General features: G+C 37.0%; 1 protein-coding gene across 2 annotated transcripts in view; it reads left to right on the top strand.

The window, feature by feature from the left end:
- Positions 1–25,294, top strand: part of GRIA4 (glutamate ionotropic receptor AMPA type subunit 4) — a 217,168-nt gene that overhangs the window by 162,355 nt on the left and 29,519 nt on the right. For both annotated transcript variants that reach the window (XM_008502357.2, XM_008502358.2), the window contains exons 10-13: positions 888–1,094; positions 6,760–7,130; positions 8,423–8,621; positions 13,922–14,169. In XM_008502357.2, the coding sequence (XP_008500579.2) occupies positions 888–1,094; positions 6,760–7,130; positions 8,423–8,621; positions 13,922–14,169 (1,025 nt within the window). The remainder of the gene's footprint in view (positions 1–887; positions 1,095–6,759; positions 7,131–8,422; positions 8,622–13,921; positions 14,170–25,294) is intronic.

Here is a 25,294-nt window from a genome sequence, read left to right as displayed (position 1 = left end):
TACATTGTCTGGAACTGGCTATGAATTTGAACTGTGTGAAGCAATTTAAAATAACGCCAGAAAATAAAGTTTTACGTAATGATTTCTGCAGTCTGAATCCACACAAAACAAAAAAGTTGTCCCATTATTATCTTGGTTTTCTAGTCACGTAATGTTCACTATTGTGATAGCATCGTTTATACCAGGAATGTAAGATCCACTTTTCAAGACAGATGTTTTCTCACCAACCAAATATAATCTTTTTCATGCAGCATGTAGTCAGTGTCCATCCTAGTCCATGCATATGGCTTAGATTCATCCTGAAAGACCTTGCAGAATCTGCACTGTTTATTTGAAGGGGAAGATACATGTTTCCTCAAGAACATATTTCTATGTTCTCACTGAAATGTATGTAGCCTCTTAATAACTGCATTCTAACCCCCAAGAAAACAAATCATTCAGGCTGCACATCTGAAATTACACAGGCAGTAGTCACACTATATTAAAGGACATTTTTACTTACTGAAGTCAAAAGTGTAAATCACACCTTGCCTTATCCCACAGTCTTTTGGATAGTATAGGTTCAACCACCATTCATGCTTTAATTTTCGTGTATACTGCTCTAAGGTTTTGATTTAAAACAAAGTAAAATTTATATGTATTTTTCAATAAATTGTGTACTTATAATTTGCAAGGTTGATAAATCTTGTGAATCCTATGAGACAAATTCCTGTGTCAATCGTATACCTTTCCAGAATGATTTCTGTTCATAGATTTTAATTTAAATGTTCTTATAGTATACATGAACTTGTGATAAAATGTGTGTTGTTTAGTCAGTAGATGACATACTGCTTTTCAGAGTTTATGCTTTATACTTCTCCTTTACAGTTCTACTTCTTTCATTATAGGAAGCCCCATATGTTATGTTCAAGAAAAACCATGATACGTTTGAAGGGAATGACAAGTTTGAAGGCTACTGTGTAGATCTGGCATCAGAAATTGCAAAGCATATTGGTATCAAGTACAAAATTGCCATTGTTCCTGATGGAAAATATGGAGCAAGGGATCCAGAGACAAAAATCTGGAATGGGATGGTGGGAGAACTTGTTTATGGGGTAAGCATACCAATTTTTGAAGCAGGATTTAATTTATCCTATTATTAGTAATAAAATAGGATGTATATCTGCATTTTGGGGTCACAGAAAAGAAACAGAATTCTGTTTCAGATCTCTGTGCTTTCATTTATTTTCAAGAGAAAATCAAATAGTGCCATGCAAAGTCTACTATTTATTCAACTAGTACCTTGTAACATTAGAACATCCATAGTTTGCATATCCCTTAAAATTTCATTAGTGTTAAAGCTAGTGTTAGACACCATCTCCTGATACACAGTAAAATTTAGTTGAGAAGAATATAACTCATTTATTTGTTTTCATGGAATGGTGGACACATAGTTTTTTAAAAGATAGGACTCTAGGTCTACTCTAGGTCTAGTTTGAGAAACAGAGAATCCTCCATCATTCATTAAATAGGTAACAAACCACTGCAGACAAGTACACAATGAAGCAATTCAGAATTAAGGCAGACTTTTAAGATAAGCAACAATCATTGGAAACTATAGAGGCAACTTGAAATTGCACTTTAGTTTCGAGTCTGGGATTTCTTTCTCTTTTATTAATCTTAAAATATTCACCTCAACCAGCCCAAGCTGCTGCAGTGCTGGTCTGAAGTACCAGTTGCCATTAGGAAGCTGGCACAGAGTTCCATGCCACTGCAGCCATGTGGACTGTAGCTGTTAACAGAGCTGAAAGCAGCAAAACTCACAGGCATGAGGAACTTGTTGCAGATCACCTGCAACTCATCCAGGAATACATGGCCAACACTTTGGGTTTTGTCATGGAAAAGAATGAGATGAAGGCTCTTTAAAGTTTTGATGGCCAATGTTAAAAGCTTCTACGCATCTACCCATTTAGGAAGGATGCAGTCTGATTGTGAGTCTGAACTGAGCTCTGGAAATGATCCCAGCAAAGCTCTTGGAGGTGGCTGTTTGTCTATTTCTTGAAAAAAGTCTGCTGTCACTTACTATATTTGCTGTACTGTCCAAAGGCTCTCTTGGGCTTTATCTGTCCCAGTATACCAGAGTACTACAGAATGTCCCTGGGCACTGAAACTTGTTTGCCTAACACTTAAATTGAAACAATGGTCCCTGCTATATTTTTGACCCATAATTACTCTCCAAAATAATTCTGGAGGACAGATGGACAGCAGCATGGAGGAAAGACCATTCCATATTAGCAGCTTGAATGTAGCCATCCTGATTTAGAACTTTCATGACAGTGACACAGACCATCATCCTGTGCCAGCTGACCTTAAGGCCAAGAGCTCCAGGGATGTTTAATATACTTTTACAGGTGTAGCTTTAAAAGAATTGTTCTTCCTATTAACTTATAAAAGTTTGCTGCTTAAAATTTCTGTAGGGAATCCATGAAGAGCATCCTCCTTGCAATTTCCTTGAGTTCTTGCCAGATGATTTACAGAACATCAGGTTCCCTGGCCTATTCCATATAGAGAAAGCAGAAAAATCAGTCAGCCAAAGACTTTCCTGCAAAGCTGTGTTATAAGAGGATATTCATCTTCTCTGGTAGATCCCTAAATCATAAACACTGTACTCTGAGTGGTTGGCTGTGCTTCAAGCAGTGATTTTTGTGTGCAGCCAGGATTGGGACAGAATTTGCAATTGAATTAGCAAGTTAACAAGACAGTCCATTGGGGAAACATTTTAAAGATTCTAATTCCCAACCACATTACAGGATTAACAGACAGTTAACACTGGACAGTGAGGTCGATCCTTTCCTGTGCCACACAAAAGTCTCCCCTCTTCTCCTGCCATTTACACTGCCCCCCAAAGCTGCTTATCCCCATCCATGTCACTAATAGTGCACAGGTGTGCCCATTTTAGAGCCATATACACCTTTGGTCATTCTGGTCACTGGACACCTTCAGACAATGCACAGAGCAGCTCAGATGTCACCTAAACTCTGGAGCTGTCACTCCATTGTGTCCCAGGGGAAATAGTGTGTGAAGTGCTGTGGTGTTCAGTTTTGCTATGACTGTACAGAAGGTCAGAGGCCAAGGGGGTGCTTATTTTCCTGTTTTCTTTATTAAAAAGTACCAGGAAATGTAAGTAATTTTTCCTTAGTCTATCCAAATGCCTGGTGCAGTAGTCCATGTGGGGTTGTATAGCCCTCACTATCAACCTCCCAAAAGAGTGGGGATGAAATACTGTTTTCCAAATACACCAACAGTCAGCTTCAGTTAAATATTCATTCTTCTGACCCTGCATGCTCTTCTTTCACTGCCTAACATGAAAGGTCACTCCTCACTGCTGTTTAAAATCTGAGGAGCCCTAAGCTTCTCAAGTTGAAATGACTTGCTGTGTGACTTTTCTCAGTTAGGTTAACCACCTTCCTACAGCTTGTACCAAGGATAGATTTTATTCTTGTAGTTACAGTAATATGTTCTGGAAAAGTAGAAGTCTTTTGCCATCAGACTTAATCTTACCCAGTATCATAAAGATCCAGAATCCATCTGTACTTGGAGTGGTGCATCTTTGATTGAAATGCTGTTAAAGATGCAGTTGCTTCAAGTGTGAAATATCATTCACCTTTTTCAAAACAGATTTCATTTGAAACAAGATCATGAACTGTTTACACCATTGATACATTGTTAATCATTTAAATCCTCAATTATATAGTGAACATTACTGGGCAAAGTACAAATGCCCATGGTATAGGTTTCAACAACAAAGAACTTACTTTGGCTTTAATGTGGCACACAGTAGTTTTACAAAAATAATAAATAATATGATCAAATTGAGGAGGCTGCACTTTTTCCAATTATTTGGTCCAATTTGGTTCCGGTTTAGCTCCAGTTGTGACCTCAGTGTGTACTGTCCTTTACATTCATTAGCATAAACAGGTTTATCTACGTTAGGAATAATCTGACATAAGATCACTGTCACAATGAAATGGTGTAAGTTAATATTTCTCCTCTCTAACTCCATAGAGTAGTGTAGGCAGCTGGTTCTGGTGTAGTTCTAGTTCTGTCTCTAATCTGTAAGTATCTAATTTTGGTAAAATGAATCTTATCCAGTGTTTCACCTACAATTTGCAGTGTGCTAATTAGGCCTTTCACACTAAAATGATGCTGTCTCTTTCCCACTGCACATCATCACAGCTAACAGCCCTTAAGGATCCAAAGTTCAACTCCTGCAGCAATCTGCAGACACGAAAGAGAAGTATTTGCTGACACTTTTGAAGACCAATGACCAGGTCTATAATTTACACTGTGTTAATGACATGTGACTGTGTGATGAATAAAGAGAAGACTAGAATAGATTGCAGTTTCCCTCTCAGTTAATTCATTTCAAGGACTCCACATTAGACATTCACAGTAGCTGAAATTTAGTAATATAAAAGACATTGACTCTAAGGAGGAAAACCCTCCTTCTAGAAAAACTGTTTATGAGTGAGATGAAACACAAAAATATGCAGCAAGATCCGTAGACCAAACAATCCTACTGTCATCAGACTACAGAAACCAAATTTACTTGACAATGTTCAGCATATTTTAAAATATATTTCACACTATATTTTTCTTTATATATTTCCTGTCTTCATAAAATATCTTTCAGACTTATGTAATAACAAGACTTCAAGAAGCCAAATTTCTAAAAAAAGCCTTGTATTACAGAATTTATATTAAAATTCAGAGAATTAGCAACGTTATCATAGTGTTTACCCAAGACATTAACAACAGAGATAATTTCTGGTGTGCTTGCAAAATTGTAATTTTAATTGTGTTGCTTAAACTAGAATATCTTTACATAAAACTAAGATGATAAGTGTTTGCATCACAACTATTTCAGAATGACAGATATAATCTGATGACTAATACATAATCGTTTCAATACAAATTTGCATGTTTGGGCAAATGCACTGGAATGAGCCAGTTCTTTTGAATTATTCAAAATTATACAGCTACTTGAAATGGATTTAAATTTCAACTTCATTGAATTAGTTTGAAAGTAAATTCCATAAAATATATATAGCTCAGTATAACAATGTAGAAAATATCAAAAGCATATTATTTTAAAGGTAATTATCTGTTTCAAGGTTGTGAGATTATGAGAATGCCTGTATTTCAAATTCTTTTTTCTTTATCACATAAACTATTTATGTAACATTTAGATTAAACTATTTAAGCACATCCTTCATTTCCACATGCTTAAACTCATTGAAATTTTATGGTATTTAAATATATCCTTGTATATCTTACATGGATATACTTAAGAACATCCTAAAAGATAAACGTGCCTAAAATGCTTGCTCAACCATGGGCTATGTGCTGCCTCTGAAGATGCTACCCCATAAGATGAATTTGGGCCAACTAAATGTCTAGGAAATTAAATTTAAACAGTTCACTTATGGAGATTTGTGAATAGCTCTTAATTGTGCCTGTGAAGATGACTGGGCCTTGGGTGGGGTAAATATAGGGCGATTATCTCATATATTGAGACCTGAAGCAGGGCAATGCCACTGCAGAAGGCATATTGCAAGTCTCCCTTACAAGCAGCCAACAACGAATGTTCTCAAAATTCACTGAATTACTCTCGTCTCCCATAAACTGTATCAAGTCCACCCTGATCACAGAGTGATCTGTGAATCTGCTCTGTGGGCTCTGCTCTGTGAATCTGCCTAGGTACAGCATCACACAGATGAACAGGAGAGATCTGAGTAGCTTCTGCTTCTGTTCCCCTCCCACTGGTGCATCTTTTGTCTCTGTTCCTCTGTACTGCTGTAGTGACAGCTTTGGTGTAAAATAAGGCAAACCAGGCAAGTCAAGGAGCAAACCTTAATGTAATGTTGAGTCCCTAATGACAAAAATGACCCATTAGCAGAGCTGTAATATCTTCTAGTTCATGCAGACATCATTGTTAGCAGCTGTAATCGCCATCATCATTGAAAACAATTCATTCCAGAATGGTATCTTCATTCTAAAAACATATTGGAGAAAAATTAAAAATTATTCCTGTTTCTAATGGGAATGGATTCTGCACAGTTTTTATCCTTTTATTGCATGTTTTTGCATAGCTATTTTCTGTATGTTTGCCTTTTTTCACTGTTTAAAATCTGATTAATTCCTATTGGCCTGTCTTTCCCTCAAGACCACTGCGTGCAGCTTTGTGGCATCATGGCAATAGTTAATCAGCTTTACTGCTTCATAACCTTTGAAATTTATTTGAGTCTAGGAACTGGGTTCCCTCAAAGATTGATTGTGTCTTATGAAAATATGATAAAAAAATTACTGTTTCTGGGATCTTATTAAAAAATGTCTGTAAGTTCAGTGACAACAGGGTCATTCTCATTTTTCATTCTTCCATGAATTCCTTTACTTTAAATCTAAATATCTAAAATTATATTCTTATGTTGTTGCCCACCTCTATAAGAGATGAAACTTCTCCTTAGAAAGAAAGTTGTGTTTCTACAGTTCTGTAAAATAAAACTGTGCAATATATGTTTTATTAAAAGCATAGTAAAAATCATTGAGTAAATATAGATGTATAAAAAGAAACAAAAAATATTATATAAAGAACATTTAAGCCACAGTGTCCTGTTGTTAATGACATGCCTTTGGAATTAGCTGCTTAGCTGAGTGTATAAACCAACTCAAAATAATCTATATATCTATAATTCTTTTTTTTTTTTTTTTTTTTTATAGAAAGCAGAGATTGCTGTTGCGCCTCTGACCATCACTTTGGTACGAGAAGAGGTCATTGATTTTTCTAAGCCTTTTATGAGTTTGGGGATATCCATTATGATCAAAAAGCCCCAGAAATCTAAACCAGGAGTGTTTTCCTTCTTGGACCCTTTGGCGTATGAGATCTGGATGTGCATAGTCTTTGCCTACATTGGTGTCAGTGTGGTCCTGTTCCTAGTTAGCAGATTTAGCCCCTATGAGTGGCACACAGAAGAACCAGAGGATGGGAAAGAAGGACCCAGTGACCAGCCTCCAAATGAGTTTGGCATATTCAACAGCCTCTGGTTTTCCCTGGGTGCCTTTATGCAACAAGGATGTGATATTTCCCCAAGGTTTGTGTCAAATCTTTTTACATTTGCATTTTATCTTCTACACTGAAGCGTAAAGTCTTCTTTCATTTGTTTTGATATAGGAAGCTATTTGATTTTTTTTTTTCCTTTTTTAATAGCTATGACAAGGGCAGCAGAGAATCTGCTTTGAATTTTATTTATTACTATTATTTTACATATGTCAGTGTGCATAAACCACAAAAAGTCCTCAGAAACAGCAGGTATACACAGGGGCAATTCCAACGAGTTGATTCCAGAAGAGCTGTGCTGTTGCTAAATTAGTTCCATTGTATTACAATTATGAAATGCACAGTATTGTGATGAGTATTTGCCTTGCATGAATGAGTGTCCCATTTATGTTCCCTATTAAGTTCTACAGGGCTGCTTCCAGAAAATCACTGTCTATAAGAAAGAATATTTGACCATCTGTTTCTGGGAAACCATGCAGTATGGCTGAGCCATGCCCTGTAGTGGGTCCCTCAGATGTTGTATATGACCCCAGTCCTGAATTTTTCAACCTTTTAAGGTGTTCTGGAACTTTAGTGTGCAGTGACTACAATTTTTTAGTTAAGCATTGTGTCCCAGTCTATCAGACACAGCTTCTTTTTGGCCATTGACAGTGAGATTTTGAGTGTTCAGCATTGGCCTAACTCTGCTGTTATTGAAGGTAGCAATAAAACTGCTGCTAATTAAGACCAGATGTACAGTACATCGATAGCCTTCTTATCAAATTACAGATGAAATGGAAAACATAATTTTTCTACTTGACATAAATACCTCTGTTAGCACAAAATGCTGGCTTCTTAAATGTGGAAGTTCAAATTATTACAGTAGCTTGTAGAATGTTCAATGAAATTGGGTGACAGGAATATTTTAATCCTATAGCAAACATAATCCATGTGCAAAGCCATTTGTGTCTTTTCTTTCTAGAGGCAGCAGAGAAAGCTACTGATTTGCAGCTACCAATGCCTTACTCCTTTATCCATAAAGAGATTAACTATCCAGTACTTTAGACAAAATTCTTGCTGTTATGCATTTCTTGAAGTAATAACACTGGGATTACTGCTCAAGAGAATTCAAATTTCTCTGTGTGCATGATATTTATTAACACAGTGGACTCTGTACTGTACGTATTAAGATTCAAGAGAAAAAGCATTTATCAGTGTTTACATGCAAACTCCCATTGACTGTTACTTAATGATACGTTTTCAGCAATAATGGTTCCTTCTCTCTTTCTCTCTCTCTCCTCCTGGTTTAAGAGACAGGAAAATGTGCATTATCTTATTCATGTTTAGATCCCTCTCAGGTCGCATTGTTGGAGGTGTCTGGTGGTTCTTCACACTCATCATTATTTCATCCTACACTGCTAACCTCGCTGCTTTCTTGACTGTTGAGCGAATGGTCTCACCCATAGAAAGTGCAGAAGACCTTGCCAAGCAAACTGAAATTGCTTACGGGACACTGGACTCAGGGTCAACCAAAGAGTTCTTCAGAGTAAGTTGGCATGTCCATTGGAACAGCTCTCTGACTGCTCCTACAAAAAGTTTGGAAGGGTGAAATGGTGTTACTTTGCAATGATATGTAATATAGTTTGTAACTTCTGCAATACGTAGCTGTTTTTACCCCTCAGCACCATTTGCTGGAGTTTTCTGTTATTTTAATTTGAGGAAAGCTTATTGATCGTGTCACATTGGGCAAAAAAGGTGCCCCCAGGGATACTAAAACCAGTGATAATTAAAGCAGCATTGCACTATTGATTAATCTGAAGGTACAGTGCTGAAATGATGTGCAGCCTATGATGATAGCGTGGAGTAGTGCAGGTTTGGTTTCTACTTATGGATTTGGCTGCGTGCATTTTGTTTTAGGGCCTTGGGTGGTGGGCAGGAAATGCATTTTTTAATTTGCCAGCTTTCAGATGAATAATAAAGAGAAAATATATCTCAGGGGGATGATGTTGGAGCATTAAGAAGTAGCCTAAAATAGTCGTTCATGTGCCTGTGCTGTCTGTATTGATTACTTAATTTTCATTTGCTCTCCTGTGTTAGTGTGGTTGGTATGTAACCCTCATTGTTTGCCAGCTGGAAAACAGGAAGCCTGGACATCACAAAGAGTACATAGTAAACAGTCCCTTCCTGCTTTATTTCATGTCTCTAGCAGAAAAAAAATAAGCCTTGCTGACTGAATGTGTGTGAGTTTAGTGTTTGAACATTGCTCTGAATAAATGTTGTCAGCCAGTAATCCTTCCTTGGAAATTACAGTTTAGGAGCATTATTTATCTGAATTGTGCAGTTTAAGGCATTTTTAGAGAAAAGGAAGATGGAGTGATAATTTCTTCTTGCTGTCTAATGGAAAGGGAACTGTTCGTCTTAGGTACTCCCATTCACCTTGACTGTTTCCAGTTTGTCCAAACTGAATTCAATGAATCATTAACAAAATTATGGATGGGCTTTGTGAACTATGGACACTATAGATTCAAGGACAGCCAGAGCCCAGTAATGAAATAACCTTTTTTATTGCAAGATATACCCTTGCAGAAAAAGCTACAAATACTTTCTTTTAGCTGTAAAGAGATGATCTTTTATGAGACATAAATGGCACTTAACCACCATTCAGTGGTTAAACTTGAACATGATGAAGCTGTTCAAAGAGTTTAGTCCAAACTAGCTTTCTAGATTTCTTCTGTAGACACAGAAAAAGCAAAAGCATCTCTGTGCATCATGTATGGAAAAAGTGTGTTAAGTTGAAATATATTACTGTTTAAAGTACAATCCTCTTTGTGTCAATTTCAGAGGGATCTCACTGAAATGGTTAGGCTTCTTGCTACCCTCATTTTTCAATAGATACATTTCATTGACAGGTTTCTCACTACACCTCTCTTCTTCTTGTAGATGGGATAGTGGTATACACTTAATATGACACTACAGATGCTCTCTGCGAGCCTTATGTATTACCCCAAGTGGTAGAAGCTGATCTTGTCATCCCCAGAAGCCCATATTTCACATTAGATGCCTACAAAAATTATGGCATTAAAATACAGGAAGCTTGTTTAAGAATTATCATATTTTGATGCCAAGATGGCTAGATATCCGATTTCCTTGAAAAGAATATAATCCCCCAGTACTCATTATTTCTGTTAATCAATGCTTAACCCATAGATTTTTCTTTATCTCAGTTTGTGGAAAGTTAGGTATTTAAATCTGGGAATTCCACTTTCAGACCACCACAAGCTGAGGTGGTAACTACAATTTCTGCATATGAATAGTCCATTCCACTAGAATGAATCTGTGATGATGGTTAAAAACATTATGCTGAGGACCAGGCAGGTTTATTTCACTTCAGATTTATTAAAATCCTGCATTTTCAAGAGTATCCAGTGCTTGCAATTTTTTGAGGTGATCATGCAAAAATTAGCTCCCAGGGAAATAATAAAGAATGAAGGAATGGAGTTGCTTCCTTAAGCATTTCAAACACTTTTATAAGCCATTTTTTTAAAGTAATGAGGACAGGTATTCTGATATAAAACCAGTCTCAGCTACAAACATTTCTGTTTAAATCAACCAATAAACACAGATTCTTCCTTGTCTGAATCAACATTTCTTGCAAGATCTCTCCCTAAAGTGGAGATTCTTTGTCCCTGTATAATGACAGCAATTGTTTCACTTCAGTCTTACAAAGTTAAGAGGAAATAGAAGGAAAGTTAGCATTCACTTTATTGTTTTCCTCCTTTATTTCAAAATAGAGAGGGAAACAAAAATACTGACAAATACTAAAGATAGTAGCATATGCAAAATATTAAGCTCTATGATGATTTACACTATGTTGGTCACTTTTTTTAGATTATGTAATTGAGGACCTGTTATCAAATTCTTTCTAATCTCTGCAACAGTGTAGTCATCATTAGTGCTATTTCTTAAAAAAAAATAAATTCACAAAACAGGGAAAAAGAAAATGCAGCATTTGCACAAATTCTGTTTGTGTAATACATGTATTAACATTTAGCCTGAAATAATAGTAGGAGAAGACTTGTTTCCAAGGTCTGGCACTTTGTGTGATTGGAAGCAAATATCATCAGTTTTGGGATTAGTGTCATGTGTAACTTTTTTTGTCAGTGATTACTATCTGGCTGAAGATGGGCCCTCAGGCCATTTTCTCATTTCACAGAACTACACAGAATTGTCATGATTGAAAAAGACCCCTAAGATCACCACATCCAATCATCATGCTGAAAAAAAGAAAAAAAAATCACAGTATTACTAGAGCATGTCCTGAAGTGCCTCATCTACACGTTTCTCATTGATTGTTTCTGATCAAAATGTCAGAAATTCTGAACAGCTATTCAGTCTGCTTTGATTCAAGATTGAAAACAGAAAAAAGAAAAGTAATTTTAAGGCCAACATAAAGGAAAAGACTTTGATACTATAAGCTCTTTAATTTTTTCATGTTTTGGACACTGTGAGAGTTGGATTTGCTGAGCAGTTTGCTCAAGAGGAAAACGAGTGAGTTTTACCAGTCCCACTCAGGAAAGCCCTGGATGAAAACCATCCTATCCTGGCTGACTGCAGGAGAAAGCTGAAATGTTTCCTCTATATTAGTAGGCATTGTCTATCAGTTCACTCTTTAATTTTCACTCTGGATTGATATGTAGAAATTGAATGTTAACAAATGAAATCTTGGAAGAAGAAAATGTTCCTGCAGAGCATATGCCCCTGTAAACTTGCCATATTTTTCTGTCTCCTGATGAACAAAGGAAACTAGATCCTAAACAAATAGATTTAAATGCAATCTTTTTCTGTTGATAAAGAGCATTGTTTCTTCTTACTAATAGGGCTATTCTATGTGTCCCGAGTTTTCAGTTTTGAAGGAAAGTGACCTATTAAATATTTACTTTATAAAGAATCTGATGACATGCATTTTAAGATGCAAAAAATAGTTGGAAGTGAAAGCAGACAAGGGCAAGTAAATATTCTTGAAATTAAGCCTTATTCATTACTGCTCTCTTCCATCATATCTCTTTCTGTAAATTTCAATCTGTGGAACAACATCAGTATAAAACAAAAAGGATATATTGTTACCTTAGCTGACTCTCTGTTCTTAACCACTATTATGTACAAGTAGCTGTGACTCCAGTGGCAGGAGAGGGTGTAAAGGCAGGATGTGATTATGGGCATGCACAGCTGTTTTTAATTTAAATTTGATTATGTTTAACAGAAAGATAAAATCATGTACACAGACCAGCTAAAAAAGCAGGGATAATTTATCGTGTTCTGTTATATGGTATTTTTATTAAACATTTCTGGTTAAATGCCACTTAACTTCCAAGTTAGACCATTCCATTCAGTAACTGGCAAAAAGAAGGAATTGTTTTAGAGGAATTACTCTTAGCTATACAAAGGCTCAGTTACAGGCTTTTTAAAGCCTTTGTCAGTTTAAATAATACCTAGATTATAGGCTTTGATATTAGTTTAAGTATCCTAAGGCCTTTTGTTTTGGGGCTTTAAAATAATGATTATTTCCTGACTCAGTGCTCAGCACAGTGTAGAAATGCGCTCCCAGATCAAATCTTGCTTAGCTGGAAGTTCCCGTTGACTCAGATAAGAGCTGACTTGTGCTTTGGGTTAAAAACCCTTTTTGCAACATGCAAAAACAAGTACCATCTGTTATTCAATAAACATATTGTATAGTGTTCAGCATGCATTCCTGTTGCTGAAGGAAGGAAAGAAGTTGTTGAATGGATCTAATGACTATGGGAATCTTCTCAGCCTGACAGCATCACTTCCTTCCTTCCTTCCTTCCTTCCTTCCTTCCTTCCTTCCTTCCTTCCTTCCTTCCTTCCTTCCTTCCTTCCTTCCTTCCTTCCTTCCTTCCTTCCTTCCTTCCTTCCTTCCTTCCTTCCTTCCTTCCTTCCTTCCTTCCTTCCTTCCTTCCTTCCTTCCTTCCTTCCTTCCTTCCTTCCTTCCTTCCTTCCTATTAAATTTTTTTTTTTATTAAGTTTTTTCTTTTTTTGTGTGTATCTTGACTTGTAGTTACACCATACATTCCCAAACAGGAAACTTTCCAAGTAATGCACTCTAAGCCGTTGATTCTTGCACATTCTTTGAGCAAGCACATTTCTTACTCAGTTACTTGCAGGATCAGAGTCTTTAGAATACATCCAGTGATACCACAGTTCTAAAAACATAGCTAATACTTAGTTTAAGACAAATGCTTAAGGCATTTTGTTTCCTTTAACAGCATAAATGGCCCAAGTACTGTTTCCATCTTTTGTTGTAAACCATGCCTTGAAATGAAAGTAAATTGAGTGAATTCTGGACTCTGAATGTTGAAAGCAGAAATTGTACTTAAACATTGTGATTTTGATGGTGATAGATGTGGGTGTTAGAGCTGAGATATACTTCAGGATTCATCTCAGTATTTATGAGATTATTTTATTGTTTGTCTTTCACATATAGGTTTATTGTGGATATCTGTTTCAAATATAATACCCTAAAACACACATTACAACATTTTGACTGTGTGAACTGCCTTTTCTAAGAGTGAATTCAGGTCTTATCTTTTCAGTTATTCTATTGTGACTGCTGGAGGCTAACTGTACCTAAAAATAATATCTGATTTTATAGTACTCCTATTGTTGTTTCTTTTAAAACAATCATGGAATTCAAAGAAAATCCTTATCCAAGCATGATATTCCAACCCTAGTTGTTTGAAAAATTAAGTACGATTGATTTGATTTGAACAGCACTGTTCTGAAATGTTGCACTGTTCTTTTGTTCTAACATCTTTTTAATTTTCTTCAGAGATCAAAAATAGCAGTGTATGAAAAGATGTGGACCTACATGAAATCAGCTGAGCCATCAGTGTTCACTAGGACTACTGCAGAGGGAGTAGCTCGTGTCCGCAAATCCAAGGGCAAGTTTGCCTTCCTGCTGGAGTCCACCATGAATGAATACATTGAGCAACGAAAGCCCTGTGACACCATGAAAGTGGGAGGAAATCTGGATTCGAAAGGCTATGGCATAGCCACACCGAAGGGTTCTCCATTAAGGTGGGTGGAATAGTATAACAATATAAAATGTGTTGTTATAGTATTCCACCTTCCCTGATGTCCCTGATATAGCTCTTTTTGTTTTGTGTGTGAACATGGTATGTTATTTTTCTTTTCTTCCATTTCATTGTTTTTTTTTGATCAACAAAGGTAACCATTTCTAATTGTAATATGGATTTAGCAGCTATAGTTGGCATATCTTTCAAGGCCATATAAAAACCAAACTGGTTGAACACTAGCTACTTTAAGTCAGACTCAATACTTAACATCAGCTGTTCTATTTCATCAGCTTTTTTTCACCATAATTCAGTCATTTACAGCAGTATTATGCCTAGATTATCTGCATCAATAATATGCCTACATTTTATGTTTTGTTTATTGATCTTAGCTGCCAATTTCTGAATAAGAAGCTGCTTGTAATATCTTTTTCAAATGTCATCACTTGGAGGCAATCAGTCCTTCATTAAAGGACTTTTCTATTGAAGCATTTTCTTATTTAGAAAAAAAAAAAAAAGTTTGTCTTTCTAGCATTATGCATTTCAGTACTGCCTTCAAACTCACCAGTATTTTCTTTATCATGGTATCAGATGCATTCAGTCAAATAGAGTTTTTGATTCACAGACAGAACATAATTTGTTTTTCATTCAGCTTGTCAGGGAAACAGAAGTGACGGTACTAGTTCTGTGTTAAAATTGGCAGTACTTACCACTGTGTTTTCTTTAATGTTTAAGGCAAACAAAACTTGCCTTTTTCCTCTGGTAGACTTGCCAATTTTCTTCAAAGCAGAAGAACAGCTATCAGACTGAGGGAGTGTGGCCTGTGGAGTCATACAGCAACAGGGCAACCAGCACCTCACCTCTCTCATTTCACCCATGTGCTCATGGTAAGGTATAAGAGCAGGGTCCAGTGAAATAGATTGACAAAAGAGATGAAGTGAGGTGAAGGGAGGAGTTTCAAGTACAGATGGAGCCATAGTTCTGTGCAGGGTATTATGAGTTACCTGTCTACATCTATGACCACAGAGGAGACGTCATTACCACTATGCAGATAACTGGACTCACTCTTAATTCACCAATTTAACCTACACACAATGCCACAAAGTTCAGTAACCTTAACTTCATTGCACACAGGGAAGCAGAAGTAGGAGTGTCATCAGAATCATTTTCATCCACAGCAAAAGAAGATTTATATGTGCAGAGGAAGATCAGGCCAGTTATTTCAGTGACTGAATATGAATTGTTGGTCTTTAAGATTCAACATCTCTCAGATTTAAAAACTGCCACTTCCATTGCTAGATAAAATAGCAAGACAACATAAGGATATGAGCGAGGGAAAATGACAGCAATAAAAATATTAATTATAAAGAAAAATATGTCCAGAACTGACAGGCTTATTATAGGTAGAAGATTTCAGATAATAGGAAAGGATGATTTATCATCTAGGTATATTTTCAAATAACTTTTTATATTATGTTTCTAATATATTGCTGTTTCCTTAGTGTTTCAGACAGGCTAGAAGTGGTAGGCAGCACTGCATCTTAGTGGAGATGCTTCCCACAGTAAGGAAATACCCATTGCTCACACAGCCATGCTTTGCTGTGCCAAAGCAAGGGCAACCTTTTGAGGAATCACTTTAGCTGCTGTCATATATATCCTAGCAGTGAGCTGTCTGCTTTAAGAATGCTTTAAGGTGCTCTTCAGTCCCTCTCTATTTTCTGCAGTGGTTCCAACACCAAAAAGAGACAGCCTGTTATAATGAGCAGTAGTAGCCAGTGGAAGTTGGGTTGTTTAAATTTGAGCTTATTTCAGGTTTGTTCAGTTGTCTAGATAAAAATATTGAGAAGTAATGGGGATGAGACATAAAGCAGTTAGAAGGGAGAGGGCCTAGTAGTACAGTTTAATATGAACAGAGATGAAGAGCAAAACCATTATTATAAGGATGGAGTGTGAAATCCTGGTTCTGTCCCAGTTAAAGATCAAGCTCCCACATGTTTCAATGAGGCCACAGTTTGGTCTAACTGGGGGATGGCAATTATCACTGATGGGATCAAAATCATTTAGTTTTTCACATCCTACCTTCAAACATTTTTCATAAAGGGGAAGAGGGGGGGTTCTGCCCAACCTGAAAATTGAACAAAATCTTGTTTCAAGCTGTCTCGACTGGCTGTCGATGTCCATTCCTTTCCCAAGCCTTTCTTTGACATGTGCTAAGCTGCTTGTTCTCCTGCTGCACTCCATTCCCTCTCCAGCCGTAGTGACAACCTCAGGCAACACTTCAGTGCTGTTTACCCATTAAAAACATTAAGCAACACACTTAATGTTCTAGACAAAGAACAAGCAACACTTTGCATTCACACCACCTCTTCTATTTATGTCCATAGGTGATAATGCTTTCTGAAGAGGGGAAAAGATTCCTACACCTCTGCCTTTGAACAAAAAAATACAGCTGTAAATTTTAACTGCATGGTTCAGTCTTTTCTGAGTGGTTGGAAATTTTAGAGTACACTGGTTTGGCTCTTTTGACTGCATCCCACATGGTCGTGTTTCTGTTACTGTATCAGATGACTTATGTAACTGCTGCCCACACAGATAATTGCAAATATTGAACATGCAGTTTGAAATCCATGAAGGGCAGACTGGCTAAGCTCATTACATAAATTAGTCAAAAGACAGAATTTGCTAAGGGAGTTGTAAATTCTGTATTTTATTTAATAATCATAATTTCCTATTTGATTTATGTGTAGACTACAAATTGCTTGATTTAGTTAACAAATAATTGCAAGTTGCATATCAATGTTAAATGTTCCCACTCTATTTTTGTGCTGTCCAGGATAGGAAAAAATATCATTTTTTAAAAATTAATTATTCATGTCAAATTATTCACTAAAGTCTTTGGATACCTATTTCACTAGAGATATTTTCATCTTAATCCTCCTCGTACTCACAGTGGTTATTAATCAGTAGTTTTTTCATTGGAAATGTAGTAACAGCTGCATAAAATTGACATGAGAACCAGACCGTGTCTCTTCTCACATCTAACACTGACAGCAAGGTAATGTATATCAGATTTCTTTCTGTAGCACAGGGCTATCAATGGTTTCCTGCCATCACATCACCAGGTCCATATTCATTACAGAGCCCATATACATCACTTTGCTCATGCAGATGAAATCCACATCAGAGTGATCCAGGGTCTGGTCTCTCTGTTGCTCATGACCCTACACATGAGCAGCGTAGTGGATTTTAATTTGAAACTATTCTTTACTGGGTTCCATGCTACACTCCTGCAGTGTTCAACCAGTACCTATTGGCTAATTGGAATAATTTCTTCTCAGTGATGGTGTAGTATTAGGATTCATGCATATCACTGAATGGAGGAGAATGGGAAATGCCTGATGTGTGTTTCTTTTTTGCCCACTGGGCAGTACCACGTAACGCATCATGTGTGTCTCCTTCCTTCCCTCCCTTTCAGTGATATTCATTTCTACATAATCTTGTAAAAGACTGACAATATTTGAGAAGGAACATGAGGTTGAGGGCAAAGGCTCTCATCACTACAAAGACTGAGTTTCTCTCTCATGGGACTACCCAGTTGTCCTAACTGTTTCCTACTACTTCTACGGTAGGTATCCTTCCAAAACTACTGTGTAGTAATCAGTGTGAATTAATGAGTTGTTTTTTTCAAAGGTGGTGTTTTCAAGGGTAGATAACAGAGTGCTGCTTGTGAATGTGTTGCCATTAGAAGATATTCTCATGGCCAGAGTTCTGGCCGTTGTGGATCACCCCTGGCTCGTCTGCCTTTCCTTTTGTAGTAATAAGGGCAGCACCTGGAAATCTTGTACTGTGCAAACCCATGTGCCTTGCATGCCTCTGCTTTTCTGTTTTAGATATGTAGGCATCAAAAGGAGTTTCAATAGTGATGAGCATAAAAGAGTTCTCCACTCTAAGTAAGGTAATGAAAAGGGAAGTAGGGGCAATATTGTCTCAAAGTTACACTAACAGATTTTTCTAGGCTTTGTACCTTGAAGTTATTTGATGCAAAGTTGAATGACAGGTTGTGCTATAAAAGAGGAGTTGTCATCATTGTCTCTGTGACTGCTTTATCTAAGGACATTTGGCTGTCCTGTCCTGCAGCCAGTGGTATGCAGTGTTGATGAGTGAAACCTTTTCAGGTCCTGAGTGTTTGGTGAGACACTTGGGTATCCAGCCAGATGAGAATGTTAGGATTAGATCTAGCCAAATAATGAAAAACTGTTGTGAGTAGGTGTGTTGATGTATTTTAGAGGCTGGTGATGTCTGTTCACCAACCTGATGAAATCCAGAGCTTTCTTAAATTCCTTCTTTTGCAGATATGGTTAATCTTTACAGATAGGAATCTGGAATTCTCTATTTTGTTATTCTTTTTCTGTAGTAAAGAAATTACTCCAGTTGGACTTTAGGAGGAATTCTTTATTTTCTGTAGAGAAGTCAAAAAGGTCCACATGGTGATATCTGCTGGTTCTTTGCAGTGTGACAGCTGGTGACATAAACTGTCTCTTTACACCTAAGGTGCCAGTTCTTTATCTGTTCTGTACTGTGTTTATATTAACGTGAGGTCAGAAATATGGGAAGTTCATCAGTGAAGCAGGTGATGTGGATGCAATTTTCTGATCATTCTAGCAATTTGTGTGAAGTGCAAAATACATGAGTGAATCCAGTAGTTTTCATCACTTGCAAGGGAGGAGTGCCCTGGAGAGTGCTTGGGATGTAAAAGGCAGTGATGCCTTGTAAAAAATTGTATGGAGTCTCCTGTTGCATATAACTGTGCAACACTTGAAGTAGATTTACTTTAGAAGCATGCAGTCTGTGGTAGAGGGAACTTTTCTTGGTGATAACCTGTGACAATGTGAGTAAGGTAAAAATCAATTATGAAAGGAGTCTTTATTTGCATGGGCTTTATAAACTACAATCTTGATCTCAGTGGCTTCAGCCATTCTTTCGTTGCTTTGTTTCAGTGTGTTACAGAATGTATCAGCTAAGAATGTTACCTTTGCTTTAAAAAAACAAAACAAAACAAAACAAACAAACAAACAAAAACTTAGGAAAATAAGGGTAAATCTGATGATATATTTCTTTCAATCCGATCATTAAACTTTTTGCCAAGTTCCATCCTTGATGTTTTCAGACACCAGAGTATAAAGAGCTTATTGTGGAAGGAATTCCCATTTTATCATTCACTGTCAAAGATGTTTATTGTGAACATAATATTCTGATAATATAACAGTTCTCTTTTTACCCTGGTTTTGTAGATCAGTGAAATGAAAACTTATACCAAGCTCTGTGGGTAAAGAATTAAACATTACATAGTAGGAACCTGTAAGGTTAGATGGAAATGTTTCTACCAAAACCGCTTGCATTCCGTGATTTCTTATGTTTTCTCTAAAATTTACTCTCTATATTCCAAAAAATAGGTATGATATTCTGATATTCCCTCTGAGTAAGAGGAATAGTAGGCAAAAAATTTGAGATGATGACCCAGATTACTTGCAGAGTCAAAATTTATTTACTGAAGAGGAAATATTTCACTGGTGTTTTCAAAGATTTTATATGTGGAAATTGATTGTCAATGTTTAACTCTTAGCAGAGAATGAAATGAAATCCCAGACTGGGCTCCTGGAGTCAGGGGTAGATGGGAGCTGGATGCAGGAATGCATGGATTCAGGAGGGAGTGGATCGGAATCAAAGGCAGAGGAACTGACTGAGTCTTCCTAGGACTCCAGGCATGGATGGAGAGCTTGATGCTTGTGATCCCCCAAGTTTATCCTGAGCATGGGGTGGAATACTTTGATCAGTTTTGGGTCACCTGCCTGGTCCTCTCCTCCCCACAGGAGTGTTACAGGTGTGACCCCTTTCCTCTCTTTTGTTTCCAGTGTGTAAGAAATTTTCCAGAGACAAGCAGTAACCTGGCCTTCTACAGGAATAATTATAAGCAAGAGCCTTTCTGCATGCTATTCTTCAGAAGTAACTATAAATAATCAAGCATTATCAGTCATAGAAGCAAACACTGTCTGAAAAACATTCTATTTCAACAAGTGCAGTTAATTAGAAGACACTTCTCTGAAAAGTAAAATTACTAAACAGAAAACTGGTTCTGTCCTGGCTCACATGAGGGCATGAAAGAATCTTCGCAAAAATAGACTTCTTCCATGAGTGCAGCTTCCTTGTGCAAGTTGTGTTGTGTCATAAAGTAAGCATTTCCCTGGACACTTTTTGGTGTACCCTATATTGTTCAGTTTTCAAAGGACTTAATAGATCTGTTTACTTTTAAATAACTTTGATGTAGCTATTCCAGCATGTGATCCTTCTAAGCATCCAAGCAGCATTGTTTACTCAGTGGTATGTTCCTCTTTCTAGAAAGGTACATAAATAGGCAAAGGCAATGTACACTTGGGTCACTTTGGTGAGGTCTGTGTCCTATCTGCTTCTGAGTGTTGTTCTGGCAATTTAGAGAGAAGAATGGTTATTTCCTCAGCTTGGTAGCTCTCTGCCATCACTGGCTTCCAAATACCTCTCCAGACCATCCAAATCATTCTGAAGACAAGCAGCCTTCACAGTGAAGAGAGATGCAGAGGAAACAAGTTCAGTTTGTTTTTACATTTCTATTCTGCCAGAATGGCTGGTCTTGACAATTATTTTTTTTTTATTCTTTTTTAAAGCAAGGGGCAGTGGAGACAACAAAAATCCCTACAAAGCTGTGGAGTAGTCTGTTGTTAATTACAAGAACAGGATTTCAGTCAGGAATTTCACTTACCAAGATTTTACAAGGTTATTTCTGTGATACAAAATTATTTGAAAACTAAGGTGCAATCCATAACATTTTATGCATATTGTAAACATTATCCTGCTTGACTGATGGTATAAATCATACTGCAGGACTTTGCATAATATTCTTCCCTTCACTGAGGCCATAACCACTCTATTACCCATTCAGAGTCAGAGCTTATAGCCTGCATATTTCTCCAGCAGGACAGATCCTTCAGAGCTTGTTGGGTTTTCTGCCAACTAGAAATAACATTTACTAAGTAAAAAGGCTGAGAGGATGGACCACTGCTTGTCAAGGAATTTAAAAAGTCAGGGGTCAAAAGAATATCATTGAAGAGGGAGCCTTGCAATGAATGTTAGCCAGTTGTTCCTTCAGCTGAGCCTGGGACGCATACTTGGTTTTGCTACCTGGATCATATCTGTCTACAAACAGAATCTCTGTTTTAAAACTAAATAATAAAACCTTAAGAATGGTGATCTGAATCCAGAATAGTGATGCCTGTTGGATTAATTTCCTAATTTTCAGTCAACATACGAGTACAATAAAGAAAGAGAAGTTTTTATAATGGCTAATGAGCTCCATTTCAAGATGTACAAGCAAATGTATTTAAGCAAAATCTACTTAGAGAAGCTTTCTTGCAATTTTTATATGTAGAGGCAGGAAACTGTAATAATCCTGACTTAAGTCACCAAATTGCAATGAAAGCAGAAAGACTTTCTGGTATTTGTATCTTTAGAAGAAAACAACTTGTTAGTGTCTATGATGCTGCACTCACTGAGTTTTCTGTCCTGGAAAAAAAAAAAAAAAAAAAAAGGCAACACATCAGTATATCTTTCATTTACTTCAGAGACCCATGTTGCCCCACACAGCTGTTTCTTCATTGCCACTTGCAGGAAGTTTTCACCCTCAGACTTCATAACTGAACAAAAGTCTCCTTGTTTTGGAGGAGAAAGCAAAAGTCACAGGATTTTTTTCTGTTGCTTTTTCTATTTTCCTACAGTACAAATGACAGTAGAAGCAACTGATGGAAAGTAAAGCATTTCCAACTTGCACAGTTCCCATTTTGTTTGCACAGTGACATTCTGGTACCTCTCTGCTAATATCATTCTGCTTCTTACTCCAGAGAAAGTCCCAGGATTTTAGTGAGAACAAATGAGAAATAAATAGCTTCTGAGCAGCAGTAAAAGGACAGAGCATGGAAACAGCAATATAAATCTTGTCTGGAAAGGTAATTTTTTAATCTAAACCTTTCAATGTCAATAGGTATTTTTAAATTAACAGTATAATCAGTATTAAAGGTGAAACTTCCATTTTGTCTCTCCAGCCTTTAGCAGAAGCTTAACAGCACAATGAGGCTTTTTTTCCCCCTCTGTTTTTGTTTTTACAAGGTATTTATACAAGAGCTTTGTCCTTCTGATATTTAGGGATTACTAAAGGTGAATTTTTTGTGCTCAGTTCTGTCTGTGGTAGTCAGCACCAGGACAAGTTTTATAACAGGCTCATTTTCTACAATCAGAAGGAAAGCAAGACATAATCTTGTTGCATCAAGACATGCAACAAACAAACAAACAAAAACTCCACAATTATTTGTCTGTTTCAGAAATATTTGAATGCAAACAGAATAGGAGCTTCATGATATCTAATCTGCTCAAATGAAATTTTTCAGTTTGTTAACTTCTCTGTGTGGTAAAAAGGCCTTTTATTTAAGTATAAGCAAAGAACTTCCCTAAAACTATCAGAGAAGACCAGAATCTCTCAGAAAAACTGGTGCCATTGCTGTGCTCACATCTTACTGACTTCCCAGACATTTGTCGAGTTTTTATAAGCATTAATCCCCAGAGTTTGCCAGTGGGATACAAAAAGGTTATCACTGTTTCCAATCTATAGATCCTCTGAGGAACAAACTCTGCTTCTTGGCACTTCAGAAATAAATTTCTCCTGCCCTTTTCCCTGCCATTTCCCTGATCCCTCATAAAGCAGCTCAGCAGAGGGCAAGATGCAGCCCATTATATTTTAACAATGCAGCTCGTTATTATTTCTCTTATCCTTTCATTGCAACTCTCTGGCTGTTTAGGTGTCAATTCCCAGGAAACTGCCAAGCTTCAGAATATGTATTCATTAAGGGCACAAGCCAGCTACCCTTTGAAGTATTCTGCCAAATAAAAGGCCTATCCCACTAAGATAATAATTGTCCAGGTAAATTGTAGGTAGACTAAAGCGAGGGAGCAGGCCACTAAAAGGCATCTCAGCAGCTCATAACAATACCTCTCTATGGAACTGACATTTGGGGAACAAATAGCACCTGAAAAACAGTTTGAGATTAATGTGTGTGGCTGTTGAAAAACTAACTGACCACTTCCAATTGACAGTAAGTACAAGTACTCCCAAGAGACACAAAATGGCCATTTAAGTCTTGATGCAGCCATGGCTCTTGTGATAAATCCCAAATCAAAATAGGAAAGAAAGTTTATTTTCTTTCTCATGGTTTCTTTGAGCTGAGAACAGTGGCACAGTGTGTGGTGGAGTAGGCATTGTGGAGGGAGTGAAAGTCCCAGAATGAAAGGTGAAAAGATGCTGCCAATATGAAAACAAACCTGCAAAAAAGTGAGTTTTAATAAATAACCTAAGCTAGTCTGTATCTTGGCATGATACCTTTAAAATGCAGCTATTTCCCAACATCAGCAAGATGTTACTAGGTGCTCAGATTCCAGACAAAAAGGGCCATATGTGCATCTCACAGAACAATACAAGTTTTAAAGACTGTATGATAAAGTAGTGACTTGGGGTCGATCAGTAATCATTCCTCTCAACTGGTCTACCCTATATATGATAGGAAGCAGAGTCAAAACTATTGCTCTTTGTCTCAGCTTTCTCTGGATATCCCTTATTCAAGTCTCCCTCTGTATTTTTATAGCAAGAACACTTACTCTCATTTTCTGCCTTCCTTCCTTTGCTTTTCATCCCATTTCAGTTACCAAAAGCTTAAAACAAGGCTAAAGAATTATTTGGCTCCTATTTAACCCTACATTTTAGCAAATGACATGATACTGAGCAATGCTGTGTGAGACTCCCTTTTTAACAACTTTAGCAGGATCGAAAGATTTTTGTGGTCAAATTTGACTATAGTTTTCCCTGAGCTTTTTAGAAGCCAAAAGCCAACTGTATGAAAGAGGTTCCAGTCTGACCTGATACAGAGACCTGTTGTATTTTTCTGCTTCAGCTATTTCTTTCTACTCTTAAAAACACATAAAAAGAATAATCTGCCTCCAGGCTCAGAGAGGACAGAGAATTTTTTTCCCCAAACATGGCCAGGAATAACATCTGTGCACAGGAAGATGCAGATGCATTGCATCTCCCATTACCTAGCAGCAGGGATGGATGAGTCCTGCAGGTGAGAGTAGCCCCAACATCTGGCAGCCCATCTGTTACCTGCAGAATAGGCTTCTTCTGTACATGATTGCACATTAGGCTCATTCCTATCAATGGCTTATATGGTTCCATTTTGGGAAGCCAAAATTGGCAACTGTTTCTTAAAGCAGGCTTTTCCATTTAGAATAAGACCTTTGGCTCACTTGGAATGGAGTAGAGTAGCAGACAACAAAGTAGAAATTTTTTTCATAGCATTTTTCACTGTATCATTTGTGTGATTCAGATCTACCTTGGATCTCAAAACTCTGAGTCTACAGAAAAACTCATCAAACCTGGTTGGACATCTGTGACCTACTTCCTACTCTCCTATCTGGATGTTTTCTACACAGTCAAATCATCCACATTTCATGTGTTCAAATGCAAACATTACAAGGCATTTTCCCAGATTTTTCCATTTTCAACAAAAATTTTGAATTTTAAGATTTACACATCAGTTTTTTACTGTTTGCAACACAAAACAGTAAGACGAAGGATGTGGTTTCGTTATTGGTTTTAATTAAAAATATTATGTTCTTTTGTGTGCATGGCTGTGAGACCTGCACTTTCTGACATCTTATCACCTCAGTTTTTAGTCCAAATATTTTGCTATTTTAATTACATTCTAACTTGACCTGCTAATATTTTCTTTCCTTTTAATCCCCATGAACACTTGACAATTTCTTCTGGTTGTCCAGAGTTTAAATAATGCAAACTCAGGCTATGAAAATGTAGAAGAAAGTGAACAGAAAGGCATTACATAATTCTTGAGGATTTAGTAAATATTCCTATAAATAAATAAATAAATATTAAATAAACAAATAATGAATTTAAATAAATAAATAATGAATAAATGAGCAGGCTGCTACTTTTGGGATCTCTTTTAGATAGTGGGCAATTAAACAAGGCAGTTTTCAAT

The sequence above is a fragment of the Calypte anna genome, chromosome 1 (genome assembly GCF_003957555.1).
Source record: "Calypte anna isolate BGI_N300 chromosome 1, bCalAnn1_v1.p, whole genome shotgun sequence".
Lineage (NCBI taxonomy): Eukaryota > Metazoa > Chordata > Aves > Apodiformes > Trochilidae > Calypte > Calypte anna.
The sequence above is the reverse complement of the archived record's forward strand: the minus strand, read 5'-3'. Positions and strand labels throughout refer to the sequence as shown.